General features: G+C 38.0%; 1 protein-coding gene across 27 annotated transcripts in view; it reads left to right on the plus strand.

The window, feature by feature from the left end:
* Positions 1 to 25,453, plus strand: part of Abi2 (abl interactor 2) — a 98,875-nt gene that overhangs the window by 5,648 nt on the left and 67,774 nt on the right. For all 27 annotated transcript variants that reach the window (XM_041659388.1, XM_041659392.1, XM_041659399.1 and 24 more), the window contains exon 2: positions 25,165 to 25,332. In XM_041659388.1, the coding sequence (XP_041515322.1) occupies positions 25,165 to 25,332 (168 nt within the window). The remainder of the gene's footprint in view (positions 1 to 25,164; positions 25,333 to 25,453) is intronic.

A 25,453-nucleotide genomic window follows, 5' to 3' on the forward strand; every position in this document is an offset into this window, starting at 1 on the left:
TCCAAAAATGTGAGAAATGACAGAAACAGCTGGCTGCCTGGACAGTCACCCAAAATTCCTTTGCAATGTTCGGGTATCCGTCTTCAGTCTACAGGTCTAGAATATTTGACAGCCTTTTCTGAGAAACAGGATATCCTGAAGGGCTGTTCCACCTTGTGTTGACAATGTTTTGCAGTCACTCTTTTGTATCTCAGTTAGGACAGCATATTGTCCGCAGTCAAGGCAAGTGCATTTTCATGCTCAGTGGCTTACTTTTACCACAAAGAAAGTAAACTCCCTGTGGAGTTTCCCTGATGCCCATTATCTTCTCTGAAATAGATTGATGCTGCCAGAAACAGACACGTTTCATTGTCATAAGACAGAAAGAACCTATGCTGTTAAAACATCTTAAATGCTATCTTCTGTAGATCTCTGAAGTGTTTGAAGACAACCTGTCTATTTAAAATATATCTCTGTGTGACCTTGAAAACATACCTAATGTGACTACAAATTCTTTTGTAATAGGTGATTTATTGCTAAACTGCATTTCCTTATTATCCTAAACAGTTGGCAATAATAACTTTCAATAACGAGAAATTTGCATTATATTGTTAAATGAACTGTATAGGTACAATACCTTGAACGAGATTAGAAACGTATGTATAGTATGTTTTAACACAATCTCAAATTTGTATATTGATACAATATACAAAATTCCAATCCAGTGTAAAACATTTAAAACTAGTAGTTGCTTTTAAAAAGTAGATTCAAGGCCAGGCGATGGTGACCCATGCCTTTAATCCCAGCACTCAGGAGGCAGAGGCAGGCGGATCTCTGTGAGTTCGAGACCAGCCTGGTCTACAGAGCTAGTTCCAGGACAGGCTCCATGGCTACTGAGAAACCCTGTCTCGAAAAGCCCAAAAATATAAATAAATAAATAAATAAAAAGTAGATTCAATAATACCTTTTTATTTTATCATATCTATATCCTCCCTTTTTTCTTTTCAGAGTAGGTTCAATAATCTACCATTATCCTATCATATCTATATGCCCTTTTTTTCTTTTAGAAACAAGAACCTTGAATCTGATCTCCTTTGTTCAACTTTCCTCCTGACTTTAACCAATAACTGCTTGTAACCAGTTCCCCTAAACAGTGACAAATATCTCTCACCCATTGAATAACCAAAAACCACCTATCCCATCTCTTGGGAATGTGGGCACTGTATTCTTAAATTTACTTCCTGTTGTCTGGGGGCAATGGTATCTTTAGAGGATCTTGAAAAAAAATTGGATTAATTTTCAAGTCCTGGGAGAGATAGTTTTACTATTTGTTGTCCAGTCTCTGCATACTGGGAAAGTGCAGGGCTTGTCTTCAGTCCTGGCTAGAGTAGTCTGTGAGGCTGCCTCATCTTGAAATTGTTCTGAGCAGTTTGTAGTCCAAAGCTGAACTTTAGGTGGTGTTATCATAGTCCTGGAGGAATTGTCATTGTGGGTCCCATCCTCCTTTCGGAGACTTCAAAGATTGCTGTTAGGTATGCTCATGGTTCACTGCAGAAAACTGATAGACACTGAAACCGCAATCATGTACAGGAAGGTACATATAACTTTAGATTAGTTAGGATTCTATATGACCATTAATATTATGACAAAAATTTAAAAAATAGACACACACATAAATCTTATACCTTAAGAAAAACTGTTAGAGAGTCAATATGAAACCAAAGGATTATGAGATGAGTGGCAATAAAATAGTCCTTAAATTTTTGTCTTCCTTCTGTCCCATATCAGGTGGCTCTTCTGGCATGAGACAGAGGTTTTGGATTTCACTTTAATAAGCTTGCTTGGGTTTAGAGAAGGAGAGAGCCACACTCCATCTCCAAAGCCAGCTTTAATCTTTAACTGGACTGGGACTACGAAAAGCCCATTTGCGTTATTTGTCTGTAGAAAAAAGCAGAAACAAACATTTGGGGAGGTTTATGAAATTTTATCCTATTGTAAATGTGATATACTAATAGGCCAACTTACTCTTTTTCTTGAGACTTTTCTTTTTCCTGGATGATTTGTTCTTTTTCTTCAGATGTCTCATTTGTCCAGATTTGTCTTCAGATTCCTTAGCTGGATGTCTTCATTTTCCTGAAAAGACAAAACAAAAAATTTCTCCAACCTTAACTTAGGGGAGATTCTCTTTTAGTAAGTTGTATGTGATCATATGAAAAGTATTTGTTGGAGTTTTTGTTTTTTTTTTTTTTTTTTGAGACAGGGTTTCTGTGTGTAACTTTGGAGCCTGTTCTGGATCTTGCTCTGTAGATCAGTCTGGCCTCGAACTCACAGAGATTGGCCCGTCTCTGCCTTTCAAGTGCTGGGATTAAAGGCATGCGCCACCACTGCTTGGCCCTTTCCGAGTCTTTTAAGCTTTAAAATTAGCTTAATGACCATATATAGTATACTTTCACAAGTTTTGTACTGATACCTAAATTTATTGTCTTGACTTATAGTCACATATTAAAATTGTTACCTCCTTTATAAAAAAGAATTTAAATACAATAATGATTCTTATTATGAGCGTGCCAGAAACACATTTGGATAAGTCTATCTTTACACAGTGACAGAATTTATTAACAATAAACTCACAAACTTCGTTGGTTTTCTCAGCTACAATTTGTCAAGTAGGATTTCTTTTGATGGCTGGCTGTAGCATGAATGAAAACCCAGAGACAGAAATTGGGGTTCAAACTGCAGATTAGAAAAGCAAAGCAGTCAAGCCACTACAGAGTTCTTACCTCTACCAAGGCTCAAAGGGGGGATTCTGTCCTCAGCATGACCGTGTAGACTGCAATACTCAATTCGTTTCCTCCTGCTTATAGGCCCAGCCATATCACTACTCTCTCTACCTCCCTAGACTCCCTAGTGCTGGGAGCTCCTTTGCGTGAGTTCAATTTCTCTCTTTAGATAGATTCAATCTCTCAAGTAGCCCAGGGTGGCCTTGCGTCCTGGAATTAAAGGTGTGAGCCACCATTCCCTGTCCTCTAGTGGCTTAACGCTGCACTCTGATCTTCAGGCAAACTTTATTTATTAAAACATAAAGTATCACTAATTGTCATTATAATACCTTTGGCAAGAGTGTAAAAATAAACCACATTGTATTCTGAGCACCTTGCTCTTTTAAAAATGTTGTTGTGTACATCCTGTGTTTTCTTGATAAGGAATTTCAGTAGCTTGTAATTTATGTTGATAACAGGGTTTTCAGTTGTATCTGGTTTTGCCTGTTTTTGAAACATTCACTGCTACAAAAGTGTTCCTTTGCTCATATAATGAAAGCCTTTTTATTTTTCTTTTTACTGGGATAGGATCAATGTATGAATGTGGGTACTTTTCCTTTATCCAGAGTCTTTTCTCACCTAGAAAGTAGATATAAGTGGAATTGGTTTACCTATTCATAGACTATGTAGTATAGATAGTTTTGAGCATAGGCTGTTTTGGCTTTTCTGTTTTTAAAATTCAGGAAACATAATATCCTGTGTTAGTAAATGTGAGTGCAGTCAGTCTTTTCATAGAGGATAAGAACTAGGCTATTTCCTAGACTTTATGATTAAAGTTTTATTTAACTGGTTTGTAGCTTAGATTCATGAAATAGTATGTAAAATTATGCAATCTGTTTTGAAATATTCTTTCATTTTGTATTTTTCCCCTTCCAGATATAAACCTTCTAGAGGATAGAATCATTTCTTAAGTGTTTTTATATCTTCCTTACCCACTCACTGACCCATGAATATAATGTTCTTTGTGTATTAATTAGCATTTGGTCATTTTACAAGGAAACAGTTTTAGGTTTTATTTATCTATAGCATGTACTATGCATTGATACAGTATACAGGGTAATGAACAATTTTGTTTTGAATCATATATAGCATGGATATTTTAAATTTTTATTTCTTTAGTCAAGTTTTGAGGCTTATCCATGTATAGTACAAATCACCATTTTGGGACATAAAAGTAATGAATTTTGGGGCTGGAGCGATGGTGTAGTGGTTAAGAGCACTCCTTGCTCTTGCAGACCCAAGTTTGATTCCCAGCACCCACATGGTGGCTCACAACCATGCCTACCTCCAGTTCCAGGAGATCTAATGCCTTCTTCTGGCTTTGCAGGCACAAAGAATGCATATGGCACATGTACACACATGCATGCGAAATATTCCACATAAAATTAATATAAAAAATTTGATAAACTGTTATAATGGAGTCAAACCCTGGGGGTGTAGCTCAGTGAAAATGCACCTGTCTTGATGATGTGGTTCTAGCATGACAATAAAACAACCCACCAAAGACAAACCTTTTACCTTCATATTACCTCCCTAACACACATGCTTTCTCTTTTCTCTTCTTTTTGTTGGATTTTTTTTTCTTTTTCTGTTCTTTTGGTTTGTTTTTGATACAGGGTTTCTCTGTGAAACAGTCCTGGCTGTCCTGGAACTAACTCCGAACTCAGAGATTTGCTTACCTCTCCCTCCTGAGTGCTGGGATCAAAGGTGTGCACCACCACTGCCCTTCACAAGCTTTTCTCATCAGTCCTTCTCTTCTCTTCCAGCCTTTGGCAAACATAATGTTTTCTCTCCCAGTAGTTTTTGCCTTTCCCACAAGATCTACTGATTTTAATACAGTCTTTTATGTTTGGCTTCCTGCACTTAACATATTGCATTTGAACATCAGTACTATGTCATTCCATTCTGTTTTGTTGACAGATGGTATTGCAGTATATGGAAGAATTAGAATTTATTAGACTCATCTGTTACTATATTTCTGGATTGTTTCTAGCTTTAACCAGTGATCAATACAGCTATAACCATTTGCCTACAGGTTCCTTTGAGTAAATTTTAGTGAATGGCTCATTCCATTCTGGTGAAGTTAACTTTATCCATGTGGGATTCAGTTTGATTGCAGCAGGTCTGACTCCTGGTAGAGTACTTGTTCCCTTTGTCCTGTGAGATGAGAGGTTTGTGAGGAGCTGCCACCAGCCTTTTCTCACTCATTTTCTGGTCAGTTTTCTATCCTTCTTGGTTGTAATGGAACAAGACTTTCTGCTTGAACTCCTTTTAGGCACAACTGTGACTATAGAACTTCAGATGCAGAATGGCATTAGTTCCTCACAAGTGTCTGTCATCCATGCTGTAGCTCTAAGGCACTTTTTTTGGCATTGTACAAGACCTGAATGTTTTGCTGCTTTTCTACAAATAGTGGACCTTCTGAATCCAACAGGGGCTTAGGTGAGGTCATGCTTCGTCTCCTTCGCTTTAAAAAAAAATAGTGGGCTTATTGAACTACATGCATGGTAAAACTGCTTAATTTTACAGAAACGACTACATTCTTTTCTGTGGTATCATTTTGTATTCCTTCCAGCAAAGTTCAGTTACTCTATATCCTTGTCAGTGGTTGATTCTGTCAGGTGTTGTGATTTGTGCAGCTGTTATAGACATTTATAACTACCCCAAGGTAATTCACACACAACTATGGAAACCTGAAAGTTTCATTGTTAATTGAATTAGGAGTCCCCTGTCATAGTTTTAAATCTTATTTTACTTAATTTTATTTTTATGGGTGTTTTGCCTGTATGCATGTGTGTGCACCACATGTATGCTGGTGCCCATGGAAGTCATAAAAGGGCATCAGATATCCTGGAGCTGAAGTTACAGATGGTTGTGAGCCTGTGCTGGGAACTGAACCCTATTCCTCTGCAAGAGCAGCCATTTCTACACGGAGATCTCTACACTCAGTACCATCTCTACAGCCCCTTAGAGTTTTATTACACATAATACTATTTATGAAAAGTACTGCAAGTCCTAGTCAGGCCACTTAGGAAAGAACAAGAGAGATAGCCACACTGGAAAAGTAGTTGTTTTTGTTTACAGATAACTGTCAGGTGTGCTGTCTGCCTCTCTCTGGATAGCGTCACGATTGACCATTCTCCACGTACTCGCTTACCTTCCCCTTAGGTGTTTTTATTTTATTTGCACATTTCCACATTACAGAGAATGTTTGCCTATTTTTCTGCTTTCCTATTTGTCAGTGAGGACAGGGACTTCTTCCTTCCTTCCTCCCTCCCTCCCTCCCTCCCTCCCTCCCTCCTTCCCTCCCTTCCTTCCTTCCTTCTTTCCTTCATTTCCAACACTTGGAATCAGTGCTTGCCACAAATTAAGTATTTGTTGAATCAGTAAATTAAGTGTTTTCTAGCAACTAGAAAAATTCTTAGATGAGTGAAATAACTTAGTTTTATGAATTTGAATAGTGTATAGATTTATGCTAAAGAAAAAGGAAAGTTTTCCCAAAACTTAAATATTAAATATTTTCCCAAATATTTAACAGAGTCATGGTCCACTGAGACTAGTGTTTCATACATGGTTGGTGTTTTAGAGTTAATTCAGTTCATTTATGTTAGTTAGTGCAAGGCTCGTGCTTTAGTGGATGCAAATATTTGGTTTATCTCTAATGCCTGAAAGTTAGCGGGGGAGATGTTTCCAATTTATAAAATTAGGCAAGTAAACTTAAAGTTACTTTTGACTCTGCTAGACTGAAGTTCTGAGGAGACTGATTACATCGTTTTTCTTGTTTGTTCTGCATCTACCGTAATTTTTTGTTTTTTAAAATGATCTTGATTCACACTATTTTATTATTGTCTTTCTTTTCATTTAAAAGTTTCATTAAGCTGGGCAAGGTGGCTCACACCTTTAATCCCAGCACTCAGGAGGCAGAGGTGGGTGGATCACTGCGAGTTCGAGGCAGCCAGGTCTACAAAGTGAGTTCCAGGACAGCCAGGGCTACATAGGCCCTGTCTCAAAAAACAAAAATCCAAATGACAGTAACAAAAAATGTCATTAAGTGGGTACTACTAGTTCAAGGCCAGCAGCTTAGTCTGTTATGCCTTTGATTCCTGTGAAGAGCTTTTGTTATAAAGTTTGAAATAGTGAAGTTGAACTAAATAGAACATGGAATTTTTCTTTCTCTTACTGTTACCTGTCTTCATGTATTTATTCACTGAAGACTTTAAATAAAGGCAAGAAAATACACTATCAAGAACATAAAGAACCTGCAAAAATCCACACTGAATAGGGAAAGTCAAATGTGTTACTGCAAGGTCCCTGCCGGGAGATGGTACTGAGCAATAATGATTCTTCTTCAGAAACTTGTGTTCCTGGTCTAGAAGAGCAGACTAGTTTCTTCAAAAGAGTTTTAGTTCCTTAGCTTAAGATATAGAAAAGTAAAATGCTAACTGGGCGGTGGTAGCGCACACCTTTAATCCCAGCATTTGGGAGGCAGAGACAGGTGGATCTTTTTAAGTCTGAGGCCAGCCAAGTCAAGGCTGAATGAACAGAGAGACTGTGTCTTGAAAACAAACAGAAAAGAAAAGTAATATGCTTACACAGTCCACTACTGTTTTGGAAAGAAAGTTAGAGGTCACTGACAATAAGTGTACAGTGTTTTTAGTTTTTTTTAAAATTCCGTAGTGCTGAGGTCATGTTTCTAGGTTTTTGCTCTATTTAGATATGTACAGTTTTAATGTTTTATAATGTTTTTCTTTTTTGAGACAGGGTTTCTCTGTGAAATAGTCTGGTTGTCCTGGAACTCACTTTGTAGACCACGCTGGGCTTCAACTCACAGAGATCGCTTGCCTCTGCCTCCCAAGTGCTGAAATTAAAGGCATGTGCCACCATTGACTGGCTTGTAATGTTCTGATAGGTATTATTATGAACTATGTATAAATAATAAAATTATGCAAATTTAATGTCAACAGAACCAATAGAATGAATAATTACAAAGGGGATTTATTAGTTTGGCTTACGTAATATGGTTTAGATGGTACAACAACAATGTTCAGGAGGATTTCTGGGAGCTCTTGGTCTTTCGTCCATGTTGAGCATGCTGGAGGCTATGTTGTGTTCTGGCATCAGGGAAGGGCAGCCAATGTAGCCATCAATGTGGCCAAAACATCAAGCTTGTGGCAGAACATTCTGCTTGCCTTGCAAATCAGAAAGCACAGCAGGAAATGGGAACATAGGGATGGTCGTAACTAATTAAGTTTCTAATTGGAAAGTTGCCGTTGCCTCTATAGATATTAGGCCTTGCTAATAAGTTCTTGATTTGACATTTTGTTTAAGGCCTGGCAGTTACGTTATTAATATGGAATATTTTGGGTAGAATTTGGTATCTAGCCAGATTATCAAATACTAGCATGAAGTATTAATGATTAGAAAGAAAAAATATTTACAGTCACTATCCTGTGTTAAAATGAATGTTAGTTTAATGCTTTTAATCTTACTCATTCTGAATGAATGATATTTTTTTCCCAATTCCTATTTTTCTTTTTTTCTTTCTTTTTTCTTTTATTTATTTATTTAATTATTAAAGATTTCTGTCTCTTCCCCGCCACCGCCTCCCATTTCCCTTCCCCTCCCCCAACTAAGTCCCCCCCCCCCCTTAGCCCGAAAAGCAATCAGGGTTCCCTGTCCTGTGGGAAGTCCAAGGAACCCCCACCTCCATCCAGGTCTAGTAAGTTGAGCATCCAAACTGCCTAGGCTCCCACAAAGCCAGGGCGTGCAGTAGGATCAACTAGGTCTGAAAAAGCATGGGATAAATCCGGACTAGCTGAACATAGCGGACAATGAGGAATACTGAGAATTCAAGAACAATTGCAGTGGGTTTTTGATCCTACTGCACGTACTGGCTTTGTGGGAGCCTAGGCAGTTTGAATGCTCACCTTACGAGACCTGGATAGAGGTGGGCAGTCCTTGGGCTTCCCACAGGTCAGGGAACCCTGATTGCTCTTCGAGCAGATGAGGGGGGGGGGACTTGATCGGGGGAGGGGGAGGGAAATGGGAAGCGATTGTGGGGACGAGGCAGAAATCCTTAATAAATAAATAAATTAAAAAAAAATCCATTGCCATTGTTCTTGAGTTCTCAGTAGTCCTCATTGTCCGCTATGTTCAGAGAGTCTGGTTTTATCCCAGGCTTTTTCAGACCCAGGCCAGCTGGTCTTGGTGAGTTCCCAGTAGAACATCCCCATTGTCTCAGTGTGTGAGTGCACCCCTCGCGGTCCTGAGTTCCTTGCTCGTGCTCTCTCTCCTTCTGCTCCTGATTTGGACCTTGAGATTTCAGTCCTGTGCTCCAATGTGGGTCTCTGTCTCTGTCTCCTTTCATCGCTTGCTGAAGGTTAATATTCAGGAGGATGCCTATATGTTTTTCTTTGGGTTTTCCTTATTTAGCTTCTCTAGGATCACTAATTATAGGCTCAATGTCCTTGGTTTATGGCTAGAAACCAAATATGAGTGAGTATATCCCATGTTCCTCTTTTTGTGTCTGGCTTACCTCACTCAGGATAGTGTTTTCTATTTCCATCCATTTGTATGCAAAATTCAAGAAGTCCTTGTTTCTTACTGCTGAGTAGTACTCTAATATGTATATATTCCATACTTTCTTCATCCATTCTTCCATTGAAGGGCATCTAGGTTGTTTCCAGGTTCTGGCTATCACAAACAATGCTGCTATGAACATCGTAGAGCATATACTTTTGTTGTATGATAGGGCCTCTCTTGGGTATATTCCCAAGAGTGGTATTGCTGGGTCCAAATAATCTTTTTTTTTACTTTAAGATTATTCTTTTAAATTATTTTTTTTAAAACAATCCTCTTTTCTCATTTTACATACCTATCCCAGTTCCTACTTCCTCTTCTCCTCCAGCCTCCCCTTTCTCCCCCCACCCTACCATTCATCCAATCCTCACAGAGGGTAAGGCTTCCCATCGGGAGTAAACAAAGTCTGATACATCACTTTGAGGCAGGTCCAGGACCCTCCCCCCTATATCTAGGCTGAACAAGGTATCCCTCCAGAAAGTCAGATCAAGTACTAGGGCTAAATTCTGGTCCCACTACCAGTGGCTGCACAGACTTTCCAAGCCACACAATTGTCATCCACATTCAGAGGGTCTAGTTTGGTCCTATACAGCTTCCCTGCTGTCACTCTGGAGTCACTGAGCTGTTTCTGTGGATATCCCCATCATGGTCATAACCCCTTTCTTCCCTGTGTTTGATTGGTCTCCAGAAGCTCAGCCCAGTGCTTGTCTGTGGATTTCTTCATCAGCTTCCATCAGTTGCTGGATGAAGGTTCTATGTTGACATTTAAGATAGCCATCAATCTGATTGCAGGGAAAGGCCAGTTCTGGCACCTTCTCCACTATTGCTTAGGGTTGTAGTAGGGGTCATCCTTGTGGATTCCTGGGAATTTCCCTGGTGCCAGTTTTCATACTAGCCCCATAATGGCTCCCTCAATCAAGATATCTCTTTCCTGGAGTGCAAACTCATACAGCCATTTGGAAATTAGTATGTCGATTTCTTAGAAAATTGGGAATCAGTTTACCTCAAGACTCAGCAATATCACTTTTGGGCATATATCAAGGGATGCACACTCATACATACCACAAGGACATTTGCTCAACTGTGTTCCTAGCAGCATTACTTGTAATAGCCAGAACTAACATTAAATACCATCTAAATTAGATATTCTTTCATTTAATCATTCCATTTTCAAACTGTCTAGCATATTATCATACAGAGACCCAAATCCCTCCATTGTAAGTGATTTTCCCATTTTTTAATATTGGAAATATTTTCTTTTAACTAATCCTTCCCTTTAAGAATTCCCAATTGTCTTACTGTTTACTGACAATGTTGATGAAGATGTGAGGCTCATCACTGCTGTGTAGAACACTAAAAGCCTGACTGAATTTCAAAGCAGCTATATAGTTTGGCAGAAGTCCGAAAAGGGGGTTCAGGGAGAGCCCAAAACCCACGGGTGGAGAGATAGAGAATGCCCTCTGTCTGAAAAACGCACAGGGAATTGTTTGGGAAAAGCATGTATGGCCGGGTGCTTCCTGAAGGCAGAGTCAGGCAGTTGGGGCTGGTGATTCCTGTGCCCTTTGGAGCCCTGGTGCTTCTGAAGTTTGGTTGGCATCTGGGACTGTTTCAGGGAGGCTGCAATAGGAGAATCCCAAACTCACTCAGAAGCTTGGGGAATAAAGAAAAGAAAACCTAGTCAGGTGGGGCTGGAACCTCACGTGCAGCTCCGTCCCGTGCTGGTGGCTTTTTCTTGAATTCGTACCCCAAATGTTGGGCATCTAATGTAGCATGATTAGTAAAAACCCAGAGATGGATATTGGGGTTCAGCCTGAAGATCAGAAAAGCAAGCAGCCAAGTCACTAGAGAGCTCTTAACTTTTTGAAATCTTCAGACTGAAAAAAGAGCGAGGTCCTGTCTCATCCTGCTTTATATTCCTCTCTAGTGCTGGGATTGAAGGCGTGCACCACCACTGCCTACCTTCTGTGGCTAACTAGTGTGGCTGATGGGATTAAAGGTGTGTGCAACCACTGCCTGGCCTGTATGGCTGACTAGTGTGGCTGCTTTGCATTGACCTTCAGTCAAGCTTTATTTATAAAATACAAATAAAATATCACTACATGCCACTTCTACAGTCTTTCTCCTTTCCATTGAGCCCTGGGAGGAGGGGGTGTGATAAAGACATCCCATTTAGAGCTCCGAAGTTCATTGCTTCTGCATATTTTCCACTTAGTGGTAGGGTTCTCTGTTAACTAGCATTGTTGCAAGAAGGAGCTTCTGTGGGGGTTTGGTGATGCACCGACATGTGGGAGTTGTTTTATTGCTATGATGATTTAACAGAGTAATAGTGTGGCTTTTCCATAGGGTCTTAGTTTCTTGACCTTATTTCCAGAGTCAGGTATGGGTTCAGGGAATGCACCTTAAATCCAGTTTAAAAAATGATTAGTTATTTTCCTAACATTGTGCCACTATTGCATCATTGGGCGTATCTTTCGGGCAGATGGCTATGATGGCTCTCAGGGTTTGTAGTTGGGTGAGACTGATAGTTACTACCTTTCTCTTCTAGCCTTTTAGTGGCATGTATAGCACCTTTGAGCACCGTGGTCAGTAGTCAGTAGGGGTGAAGCTTCGCATTGAGTATCAGGCTGATTTTCCCATGTTCTATGACATTAAGTGTGCAGTATTTTCAGCAATAGGATTTTATTGTCAAGTTGTGGAAGGTAGCCAATAACATTGACCAATAGCCTGTAATGTTTGGGTGGGGAGTATAAGACTTTTGACCAACAATTCAAAAAGACAACAACAGCAACAAAAAACTCAAAACCCATTCCTAGTAGTGGGGAGTTTTCTTTGATAACATACGATATCAAATTAGGGTATCATCACCCCATTATATGATATATTTAAACTGCTTTTCTCTCTCTAATACAGTTTTGTATATGTATAATTATACATGTAAAATATATATTGAAACGTCTAGACTAGTAGGCTTCAATATAGCTTTTTTAAAAATGGTCTTCAGGGCCCAGGAGTGGTGGTGTATGCCTATAATCCCAGCACTCTAGAGGCAGAAGCAGGAGAATCTCTGTGAGTTTGAGGACAGCCTGGTTTACAAAATGAGTTCCAGGAAAGCCAGAGTTGCTACACAGAGAAACCTTGTCTCAAAAAAACCCAAAAAACAAAAAACAAAAACCCACAGAAAACAGAATAGCATAGACATGCACACACATATAAATGAAAAAACACAAAACGGCCTTTAGTGTTAATTAGTCCTTCTCCATATTCTGTTATCTACCTAGCTTCTTAGCCCCACCTTGTTTAATCCTCTTGTTCTAGCTTTCTTTTCTCTTCATCTCTGTATAATACTGTATCCCATTTTTCCTTCCCTGGGAGATCACCTCTTTCATCCTTATCCTTTCTTAGTTACCTGTCTTGATATTCTCATTGAAGTGTACATATTAAAGCTTAAATGCTAAGATCCACATTCAGTAGAAAACACGCAGTGCTTGTCTGTCTGGTTCTGGGTTACCTCACTGAGGATGATTTATTTCTAGCTCCATCCACTTATCTGTGAATTTCATATTTCTTAACAGCCGAGTAATAATCCATTGTGTAAATGGCCATTCTGATTAAAGTAAGATAAAATCATAAAGTTGTTTTAATTTACCTTTTTCTGATGTCTAAGGATGTTGAACATTTAAAAAGTTTCTCAGCCATTTTGAGAACTCTGTTTAGTTCTCTACCCTATTTAATTGGGCTATTTGTTTTATTGATTAGTGTTTTGAGTTCTTTGTATATTCTATACCAGTGGTTCTCAACCTTCCTAATGCTGTGACCCTTTAATACACAGTTCCTCATGTTGTGGTGACTCCAACCATAAAATTATTTCCATTGCTACTTCATAACTGTTATTTTGCAACTGTTGTGAATTATAATATGAATATTTGTTTTCCAATGCCTTAGGTGGCCTCTGTGAGTCATTCAACCCCAAAAGGGGCCACAACCTATAGGTTGAAAACCACTGTTCTAGATACTAACCCTTTGTTCAGATGTAATTGGCAAAGACCTTTTCCCCATTCTATGGGCTGCCTCTTGATGATGGTGTCATTTGCTGTACAGAAGCTTTTCAGTTTTATGAGGTCCCATTTATTGTTGATTTTAATGCCTGTGCTATAGGGTCGTATTCAAAAAGTTTTTCTTGTGCCAGTGAGTTTGAATGTATTCCCTAATTTCTCTTCTGTCAGACTTAGGGTATTGAGTCATATGTCCTCAATCTATTTGGAGTTGAATTTTGTGTGATAAATATGAATCTATTTTAATTCTTCCACATGTACCTATCCAGTTTGGCCAGCACAGTTTGATAAGAATGTTGCCTCTTCTCCGGTGTGTATAGTTTCTTTGTTAAAAGACATAAAAACAAACCAGGTTAAGAGTAGGTATGTAGTCTTATGTTCAGGGCTTCAGTTCTATTCAGTGAAGCAATGTGTCATGTTTTAATGGCAATATTGTACTGTTTTTGTTACTATAACCTTGTAGTATAGCTTAAAATCAGTAATGGTGACCATCAGTTCTTTTATTGTTAAATTTTTAGTTATCCTGGGTTTTTTGTTTCATATGAACTTTTTTTTTCAGTTTTTGTGAGAATTGTGTTGGACATTTGGCGCAGATTGCATTAGATCTATACGTAGCTTTTGGTAGAATGACCTTTTCCCCCCAGTATTAACCAACCATAAGCATGGGGTATCTTTCTGTCTTTTGGTGCCTTATTCAGCTCGTTCCTTAAGTGTCTTAAAGTTTTTATTATATAGGTCTTTCACTTGCTTTGTTATTCCAATTTTTTGGAGACATTTTAAAAAAGACTATTGTAATCAGGGTTCTCAAGAGTAGCAGAACTTACAGACTTAATCTCTATATACATACACACGTATACAGACACAGCATTCTCTAGAGAAGCAGAAATTACAGAATGAATCTCTTTATATACATACATACACATACATTACAGAGTTTTCTAGAGTAGTAGAACTTACAGAATGAATTTGTTTTTGTTTTTCGAGACAGGGTCTCTCTGTGTAACAGACCTAGCTGTACTGGAACCTGCTCTGTAGAGCAGATTGGCCTTGAACTCACAGAGCTCCACCTGCCTCTGCGTCCTGAGTGTTGGGATTAAAGGCATGCACCACCATTGGCCAGCAGAATGAACCTTTTTGTGTACACACACACACACACACACACACACACACACACACACACACAGGGAATTTATTAGAATCACTTACAGGCTGCAATCCAAGTAATTCAGCAGTGAAGGCCTGTGACAGGAAAGCCACAATTCAGTAGTTGCTTAGTGAGCTGGATGTCCAGCTTGTCAGTAGATGCTGGAATTCTGAAGTAGGCTCTGGGGTTGGTGAAAGAATGGACTTGCTAGAAAGGCCAAGAGTAAGCAGGCAGAGAGCAAAAGCTTCCTTCTTCCATGTCCTTATATAGGCTTCCAGCAGGTGTGGTCCAGATCAAAGGCATGTGTCTTCTCACCTCAAGATCCGGATCACAGGTGTGTGCATTCTACCTCAATGGTTCAGAACTGAAGTGGATTCACCCAAGCAAAAATAATCTCTTAAGAGTATGTCCTCCATTTCTGAATTATAGTTCATTCCAGATGTAGTCAAGTTGACAACCAAGAATAGTCATCACATCTACTGTGAAAGAAAAGTATTGCTTCCCTGATTTCTTTTTCAGTCTGGTTGTCATTTGTATATTGGAAGGCTAGTACGAGTTAACTTTACTGAATTATTATGTGTGTATTCGTCCAGCATCTACTGACAAGCTGGTCATCCAGCCTCACTGACTAAGCAACTACTGAATTGTGGCTTTCCTGTCACAGCCCCTCACTGCTGAATTAGTTGGATTGCAGCCTGTAAGTGACTCTAATAAATTCCCTGTGTGTGTGTGTGTGTGTGTGTGTGTGTGTGTACACAAAAAGGTTCACGTGTATGTGGAGGCCAGAAGAGGGCCTTGGATCCTCTGAAGCTGGAGTTACAGACACTTTTGAGCTGCTCAGTGTGGGTGCTGGGAACCAAAGTTGACTTCTCTGTAAGATCAGCAAGTGTCTTTACCCACTGAGTCATTTCTCCAGCCCATTCATTCATTCATTCATTCATTCAAGATATAATGAATATGATTGAGGGGTCATTTAGAGAAACAGAAATGGCTCAAAGGCAGATGCATCAGCTAAAACTCCATCCCTGCCTGAGTGATAACACATGAAAGCTGCATCCTTGGAGCTCTCTGTAACCTTTGTGGAGGGGTCACATTTTGGGTTTCCTGGCAATTAGGTGATCAGGCTTGGTAGCAAGTGCCTTTAGCTACTGAGCTTTCTTGTCTAGATGTCTTAGTCTTAAAGTCTTAAGGAATACTGTGTGCAGAAAAGAATTTCCTTTTGTGTATTCCTATACTTCACTTTTAAAAATACTGTTTTCCTATACCTCCTGAGTCATCTACACCTTAATTTTTCTTTTAAATCTGCGGTTCTATTTAGTGTAAGTAAACCAGTGAGGTAAATAGCAGTAAGAAACAACTGCTAATAATACTGCAGTTGAGTATCTTCAGAGGGTGTGCAGAGTTCTTACTTGTTTTTTTCTATTCCTCCAGTATCACATCCAATTGAGATATAAGTTTAGTTGTCCCCCTTATTGAGTATACAGTAGGTCATTTGGATGGTGTCAACTTCTAGAATTCCAGTTTTCTGTCTTTCTTTTCCCTCATTAGGTGATAGAAATAGACCATGTGAGTTCCTGCTGAACTGAGCAGGCAGATGGCATCTGTTTAGCTGGATTAGTGAACATCTAGCCTGTGCCCAGTTCCCCTTTCATAGGGTTTAGTTTTCTTTATGACTGTGGAAGGAGAATGTCTTGTGGGAAGGACAATCTAGAAGGCTGTGTTGAATGCTTCATTCTTGTGGCTGTCATTTTCTAGGAGGGGGGGGAGCATAATTCTTATTACCACAGAAAGACTATATAACTTTATATCTTCTGATGAAAATAATGTTATTCAACCATTAGAATGGTCAGAAAATGAACTTGCATCTTACCCATTAAAGAGATACTGAGTGAGGATTGGGGTAAGGATTGCTGTCCAGTACATGTTTAGCATGTAAGTTTGATCCCCATTACTGCAAACAGATAAAAAGTAATAGAAAAGGACTAAGGGTGATTTACCAGTACTATGCAAAGATGTGTTCGGTTACCACCTGTTTCACGAGTCTTGCTGTTATGGGACATGTGAGCCTGGGTAGTAAAACATGCTTCTATTGTGTGATATATAGTGTTGTGAAGGTTGATAACTGTTAGGAAAAATTTCCCTGAAATTCAGGCATTTCAGAATGTTGCAAAAACTACAGGTGAAGAAAAAGACAAAGGTAGGAAGCTATGGCCATATCCTGAGAATCATGAAACTTACTTTTCCATAAATGAAGACCCAGACAGGTTAAATGAGAAGTAAATGTGTGCCTATTGGGGCGGACTGTAAATGGTGAGTAGAGGAGTCTGTTTCTATATAAGTGGGCTACAGGAAGATTATGAAGGTTTTAGGTGGTTTGGAAAGATAAATCTTGATGATGGACATTCAAAAGAGATCCCACACTAGTTCAGAATTGAGTATGATAAAGGGTTATTTATTTAGGGATAGATTTACAGATCACAGTCCTTTCTACCATTTGGGAAACAGGAAACCTAATCCAGCAGTCAGAAGAGAAAGCACACGTGATTCATATTAGCATTTATAATATAAGAAGCCATGCCCAAGTGGGCCGGTATTTTAAAGGCTAGTGGCTAAAGGAGTTCCTACAGCACCTCCCCCTTTTGTTTAAATAAGACAGTTCAAAACTATTCACAATAAGAACAAATATTAAGTATAAAAATTAGAATTACAACCAGCATAACAATATCAAGCAAGAAACTTGATAAATTTTCAATAATTATCCTGTCCTAAGGAATCTAAGTCTTGTATTAGAAATAATTTGGCCAAGTCTTGAGAGGAAAGTAACTATGACTATCTAGTCTTCATTGAAGACTAGAGAAGGGGAATAATATTACTTGAGTAAGCAGAAACTCCAATCAAGCAACATCTAAACTGTGCAACAAATGACAGACAACTGGCTACCTGGGCAATCACTCAAAGTCTCATTTGCAACATTGGAGCAACCAACTTTAGATAAGGCCTAGAGTAACTGACAGACCATTTTCAGACGCAGGAAAAATTTCAAAACTGTCTTACCCTGTCTTGGCAAGGTTTGACAGTCCCTTTCCTTGTATCCTGCTTGTCCTGTCCGGACATCATGCATTTTGTCAGTCAATGCATAGGCAGTTTCTTACCCAAAGGCCAGTTTTGCCAAGAAGAAAACAAGCTGCAAGTGGAGTGGCTTCAGTGCTCAACATTCTCTCGGAAATAGATTGGTGCTGCCAGAAGCAATTGTGTCTCACTTTAACAGAACCCTAAGTTATTTAAATGTCATATTCTACAGCTCCTTGAAGTCGTTGAAGATTACCTATCTTTGCAGAATACAATCTGTATGTATCTAAAGAACCTGATTAGTCTAATTATAAGTATGACAAACAGGGATGACTATTGACCTTTAATTCTTAATACCTTTATAGCTTAAAGACTAAGACTTCATATTAGACTATTAAACAATCTTTAAACAACTGTACAACAAATTAGGACAATGACCTCAACATCTAAACAGTGTATAAGTTTCATCAGAGATTGAAATGTATAGTTCAATATAATAAATATATTCTAAAATTGTATCAATATACAAAATGTTTTAAGCAGAGGTAGAAACATGCAAGAATACAATATGACAAAGTAACTTTGTCCAGGTGTACAAATATTGTAGACAGAAATAGGAGCATATTCAATATAATTTGAATTTATATCAATATACAAAAATCTATACCAATGTAAATTGCCTATAAATAATAGCTCACAAGTATTCACTCTGTTACTCATTATTATTATTAGTGTGCATAAACTCACACTAATCTATTATCCCATCAAATTTTTCTCTTTTTTTTCCAAAGAGATTCTTGAGCCTACATAATTTCCACCCCAACTCCCAAAATATTAATTATAATCAACCCCTAAATGATGTCCCTAACCCTGAGGACAAACTTTTTTGGAGGGGGGACATCATCTTCTAGAATTACTTCCAGCTGTCATGGGGGCAATGTTCTTCTATGGGATCCTGTTAAAGTAAAATGATGGTTAAGTTTCAAAATTACTGTCTGGTATAATTGCAGATAGTCTCTGAGTATTTGGTAGGGTTTTTCTGAGGCTCCTATTTGGAGTTTTGGCCAGAACGTTGTAAAAAGGTGCACCATATCATCTAACCAAGTAGGAACCATCTTGAAAAGTTGGTACCCAAGCAGATTTTATAGTAGCACTATTAGCATTATGACGTCATATCAGTCAGCTGGAGTTGTTGTGGGGCCCCATCTTCTTCCTGGAAACTTCAAAGGAAAAAAGTCATTGTTTTTTGTGGAAAACTTAAACATTATTTCTACAGACATATAGTCAATGAGAGGTGTGATAGAGACATAAATAGGTATGAAAAGTAAACTTTTCCCCAGATTCTTTCTTCCTTTTATCCCATACCAGATGGCTCCTGACATGAGACAGAAACTCTGAATTTTTCTTTTAACAGCATGCTTGGATTTAGAGAAGAACAGAGCCATTGTCCAACTCCAAAGCCAGCTTTGATTTTTTTAAATGAGTCATGACTATTATTATAGTAGGCAGCATATATATGTATATTTATGTATGTGTGAATATATATATTTATGTTTAGTGATTCTTACCCTCAGATGATCTGTCCTCATAAGTCATAATTCTCTTTACTTGGTGATCCTAGCTGGATCATTTCCTCTTTATCTTTTCCTCTTTAGGCGTCTAGATGTCCAGGGTCTCTTGACTTTTTGAAGATGAATATTTTCCTGCAAAGACAAGGACAGACCCTTGCCCCAACCGTTTTGAGGTTTCCTTACCACCTGTTTGGTTGTCACCTCTGTGGATGAGCCATCATTTCTCTTTCTCAAGAGATTTCTCTTTTTCACGACAAATCTTTATTAATTTTGATGATATCCATAGCTTTTCTTCTCCTGTGGAAACAAGAGTAAAACCCCTTCTCCAACGTAGCACATCTCCTGGTTTCCATTGTGAGGTCAACACATCCTTGAAATACACTGGCTGATTTAATTCATGAGTTTTTTTCTATTATGCAGTGTGTCTCTGCTGCTGCTGAACCTTTCTCATTAGCATTAAGAAAATTCAAGGTTAATAAAGCATTATGAAATCTATTTATGGGGGTATTTATCATCCGTTTTTGTTTGTTTAACATATCCTTTATAGTTCGATTTGGTCTTTCTATAACTGACCTGTAGGATTGTTTGTTATGCCTGTAGTATGCTTTATATTATAATAAGCAAAAAACTGTTTCATTTTCTTAGAGACATATGCTGGACCATTATCTGTTTTTATTTGTGCAGGTATACCCATGATGACCATAACTTTTAATAAATGCATGGTTACTGAATCAGCCTTTTCTGAGCTTAAAGCAATTGCCCATTGAAAACCTGAATAAGTATCAGTGGTGTGGTATACATACTTTAATTTTCCAAAATCTGTAAAGTGGAACACATCCATCTGCCAGATTGCATTCTTTGAGTACTTTTTGGGTTATTCTCTGTAGATAGCAGTGTTTGGTTATAGAAAGAGCAAGTAGGGCATCTCTTTATAATTTCCTTAGCTTGTTGCCATGTAAATAGAAAACTTTTTCTTAAACCTTTGCTATTGACATGATGTTTCTTATAAAATTCTGAGGCACCCAGCACACTTCCAATCAATAATTGATCAATTTCTGCATTACCTTGTGCTAAAGGACATGGTAGACCCATTTGGGATCAGGTGTTGAATATATGGAACAGACCCTATTCCTGATTATTTCTTGAACCTGTATGAATAATGAAGTCAACTTTGTATTATCTGGTATAAATTTAGTGTTTTCAATATGCAAGACAATTCTTTCTGCATAGTGAACCAGTAACTATATTGAGAGGTTATTATCCTTAGTACCATGAGAATAGCATATAATTCTGCCTCTTGGTTCATTGTCTTTCCATAATTTTGAAATTTCATCAGTAGTAAAAGATACTATAATCTCTGCTGGGTCTATTCCTGCTAATTGACAGAGTCTCAATTTCCCTTTTATAATTAATTCAGAGATCATTTCCATATAAGTTTTTTAATTTTTTACTTGTTTATGTGGTAAAAAGATCAATTCTAAAATAATATCTTCCCTTTGCATAAAATTCCTTTGGGGGAATTCTGGAAGGCAATAAGACTAGAATACAATTAAGATTTGGATCCACCCTATCCACATGTGCCTCCTGTAATTTTTCTTGAAAGACAGTCAGTTCCTTTTTACCTTCAGCTGTTAATTCCCTGGGACAATTTAAGACTATGTCACCACCTAAGGTTTTGTTTAAATGAACTATTAGATCAGGTGTTACCACAACAGCTGGTTGTAGACTGGAAATGTCTACTAACAATCTTTGAAAGTCAGTAATCACCTGCAATTGGTCTTTCCTAATTTGTGCCTTTTGTGTTCTCTGTAAACCCATTTTATTACCTAGGTAATTGATAGAATCTCCTCTATTTTTTCGGAGCAATTTATGCTCCTCATTTTGGCAAAACTTTACTTCTTCAATTTTTTTAAAGTATGTATTTTTGAATCAGATAGCAGAATGTCATCTATGTAATGGTAAGGTATAGATTTAGGAAATTGCTTGCATATTATTATTATATATATTATATTATTTATTATTATAATATATATTATTTGAATCAGATAGCAGAATGTCATCTATGTAATGGTAAAGTATAGATTTAGGAAATTGATTGAATCAGATAGCAGAATGTCATCTATGTAATGGTAAGGTATAGACTTAGGAAATTGCTTGCATATTATTTCCAATGGCTGACTGAACAAAGTATTGGCACAGGGTGGGGCTTTTGAGCATTCCCTGTAGGAGGACGGTCCACTGGTATCTCCTAGTAGGCTGAGAAGTGTAAGAAGGCACTGTAAAGGCAAATTTTTCTTTGTCCTTTTCTTGTAAAGGTACAGTGCTGAAACAGTCTTTTAAATCAGTAACTATAAGAGACCATTCTTTTGGTAATAGAGAAGGTAGAGGAATTCCAGATTGTAGAGGGCCCATAGGTTGAATACCTTGTTGACAACTTTTAGATCTGTCACCATTCTCCATTTACCAGATTTCTTTTTTACAACAAATACAGGAGAATTCCAAGGGCTGGTTGATTCTTCAATATGGTAAGCATCTAGTTGTTCCTGTACCAACTGTTCTAAAGCCTGCAATTTGTCTTCTGTTAAAGGCCACTGTTTAACCCATATTGGTTTTTCAGTTAAGCCTTTTAAAGGTAGGGCCATTCATACCTCTAAAGGTTTGCTAGTTCCTTTATGTTCTTGTACCGCCTAAATGGCTGGTGACCTTTGTATATAGTACTTTACAATATTCTTCCCAGAAATATGAGTTTCTGAGACTGCAGGAATGTTAACCTGAGTATTCCATTGCTGCAGCAGGTCATGATCTCATAAAGTCACTGTGACATTAGCCACATACAGCCTTAGCCTTCCTCTCTGTCCTTCTGACCCTATGCATTCCACCCATCTTGTGCTTTGTTTCTCTTGAGGTAGGGTTCCAATTCCTAGGGATTGAACATTTGCCTCTTGAAGAGGCCAATTTGGATGCCATGAGTCTGGAGTAATGATACTCATGTCTGCACCCATGTCTATTAAACCCACAATTACAGTGCCATTTATACGCACTCTTAGCTTTGGTCTTTGGTAATTTATAGAAGTCTGCCAGATTATACTTTTCCTATTTCCTATTGGAATTTTTGATTTATCCTTCATGTTTATTCCATCATACAGAACAGTATGGTTTTTTTTTTTTTTTTTTGGTGAGACATGTCCTCCACAGTGACTGGGAGTGACTGGACCACTTTTGACTTGGGGGGCTGCAGGAGATACCCAAGGAGTTTCCTGATGGCTTTGGGTTACCTTTTCTGTCTTTTGTTGATCTGAATTCATTAATCCAATTTAGGTCTTTGCCACACTTCCTGCATAATCCAGAAGGTTAATACCTTTTATTTTTATTATTCACAACAGAAACATTATTTCTAGGAATTTCTTGTCTCCAATCTTTTCTTAGCTGTCCTATTCTACCACATTTAAAATATTTGGCATTTTGATGTCTCCTCACACCTTTAGAAATTGCTTCTCCTACCCATGATTCAGTATTATAGTCAAATGTCTCAACAATCACCGTGTGCAGGATCCATTCATTCATTGGTGCAGATCTAACCTTTAAAGGCCCAAGTATGGTTTTGCATTCTAAGTTGGCATTTTCAAAAGTCAGAGATTTATGTTACTCCTATTTGTACAGCCTTAGTTAATTTTTGTAAAAAATCACTAAAGGGTTCTGTCTGGCCCCATTTAACCCTGGTATATGTTCCAATTTGTTTTTCTTGTTCTTGAATCCTGTCCCAAGCATTTAAGGCTGCTTTGTGGCATGGGGGCAAGATTTATTCATTGTAAAGAACTTGAGCCTGTGGGTGAGCATAAGTGCCCTCTCTAAGAATTTGACCTTGGGAAGACTCAAGTCCTATTGCTTTTGCCTATTCTAAAATTTCTTCTGTCTAATAGCATTTCTACAGCAATTGGGACCCATCTTTCAGGACTGTTGAAACTAATTGAAGCCAGTTCTGTGGATTGGCCTTAGTGTTAGAAGCCCATGTCTTTACCATCTCTCTAACAAATGCTGAATGCAAAGCCATAAGTTACTACTGCTTGCTTAATAACTTTTAGATCATTCATTCCTATAGGTATCCATCTACCTTCTTTGGATCCTTTTGGGCATTTAGAACTTGTTGCTTTTTCAGAGTTGATCACAGGGTAGGAAGCTAAAACCGTGGGTAAGTCATTTCTGATAGGTACTGGTGATGTTGAATCCTGTCCTTGTGCCTTCTTTCCCTGCTTATCAGCTCCAATAATTTCCTCAATTTTTTCAAATCTTTTTACTACTGTCTTTTGTAAAGCTTGAATCTTCCTGTCCTGTATATATTTCTAGTGATTTCACTGAGGCATCTAGTCTCTGGTCCTCATTCTGCACATGTGATTCCAAGGTCTGAAGTTTTTCCTTTAAAGATAACACCTCATCCTTGGACATTATTTTTGGATAGTGTGCAGATTGCCATCCTGGAGAGAAACTCTATCTGCTAGCCTATCATAAGTTTTTACCAGATTTTGATTGTCAAATTCGACAGTATGAATTCTTTCAGATAATATCTCAGTACCCTTTGACATGGATTGATTTTTGTTTGTCAAAATAATGTTATCCTTTTCAATAGTATTAATTTTTCAGGTAACTTGATATTCAATGATATTAATCCTGTCAGCTAGCTGTTCATTACTAGTCTGTAAAGACTGTGTCATTTCCAAAAGTGCCTCATTCTTGGCTCTGTTCACACCATTCTCTTAAGGATATAATATGCAAAAGAAAACTTAGTCCCTATATCCAATAAATGGATGTATCAGAAAAACCATATAAGCCTTACAGAATACAATCCATGGCATAAATAAAAAGATCACTAAATTCCTGGACTAACTTTCAAGTTTATTGATTTATTTAGTAATCAAATAGTTATCTTTATTATGAAATTTTGGTAAATTGTTGAAGATGTAATAATCTTTATTGTCTGACAAGTATTGCGGTTGCAGCCACATGGCGAAGAGATGCTATGGCTGTAGTGTGATCGGTGGCAGCTCGAACAGTCTTGCCTGCTGCTTTTGTTTTGGGTATCTTCTTCTTTTGATTTCTGTCTTACTGACTGGAGACAGAGTGTTCTCACTGAAAAATAACCTCACCTTTTTGGCTGGGGTTTCGCCAGTGAGCTCTTGGATTAGAAGAATATTATTAAAATGTCATCATCACTGTCTAAAGCAATCTACAGGTTCAGTGTGTAAAATACCAATGGTATCCTTCACAGAACTAGAATACTCTTAAATTTTATAGGGAATCCCCAATAAACAAAACCAAAACCAATCAGAGTATAATGTAGACTGTGGGGTTTTCTTCTATACATATTTTTTTTTTGTAGTTTTATTTTTCTTCTTCTTTTTCTTTTTGGTTTTTCGAGACACAGTTCTTCTGTTCAACAGCCCTAGCTGTCCTGGAAATAGCTCTTGTAGACCAGGCTGGCCTTAAATTCAGAGATCCACCTGTTTTTACCTCTCAAGTACTGGGATTAAAGATGTACAACATGACATCCTATCCACAGCAACATTCATTTTTATTAACAGCCATTTTATTTATGAGACAGATATTTTATGTGTGAGAATGAAAGAAAATCAGGTTTCAGAGAGTAGAGCAGGTAGAATTTATACATTCACATCAGTGCTGCCTAAATGATGGAGTTGGGAAGATGTGTATGTATATGCTGCCATTGCTCAAAGTAGTCGTTACAGGATTTTATTTGTATTTACACAAAGATGTATAGTAAACTTGAAAAAACCAGTAAATTCATTGAATCATTTAATTTTTGCATTTGCATAACAGTGGTTTTCAGAATGTTTTTGGCTTGGTGTAGGTTCAGTAACAGAAGGTTTCAGGCAAATAAGTTAGTTTGCTAGAAATGAATTGTCTTTAAATAATGATCATTGTTTTTCCTCCTCTAGTCATCAGATAAGCAGCGAGCCCTAGAAGAAACCAAAGCCTACACAACCCAATCCTTAGCAAGTGTTGCGTATCTGATAAACACCTTGGCCAACAATGTCCTACAGATGCTGGATATCCAGGCATCCCAATTACGGAGGATGGAATCTTCAATCAATCATATTTCACAAGTGAGACCTTGTTACTTTTCTATTTGCCTATGAGTAACACACAGCCTGTTGACTGCCTTTGTTATGCATGTGCTGTTTGGATAATAAAACTTGATATTGTATTGTTTTATGATTCTTTTTG

The sequence above is a fragment of the Microtus oregoni genome, unplaced genomic scaffold, assembly GCF_018167655.1.
Source record: "Microtus oregoni isolate MIOR12 unplaced genomic scaffold, Mior012 000010F_ref0000083, whole genome shotgun sequence".
NCBI classification, from domain to species: Eukaryota; Metazoa; Chordata; class Mammalia; order Rodentia; family Cricetidae; genus Microtus; species Microtus oregoni.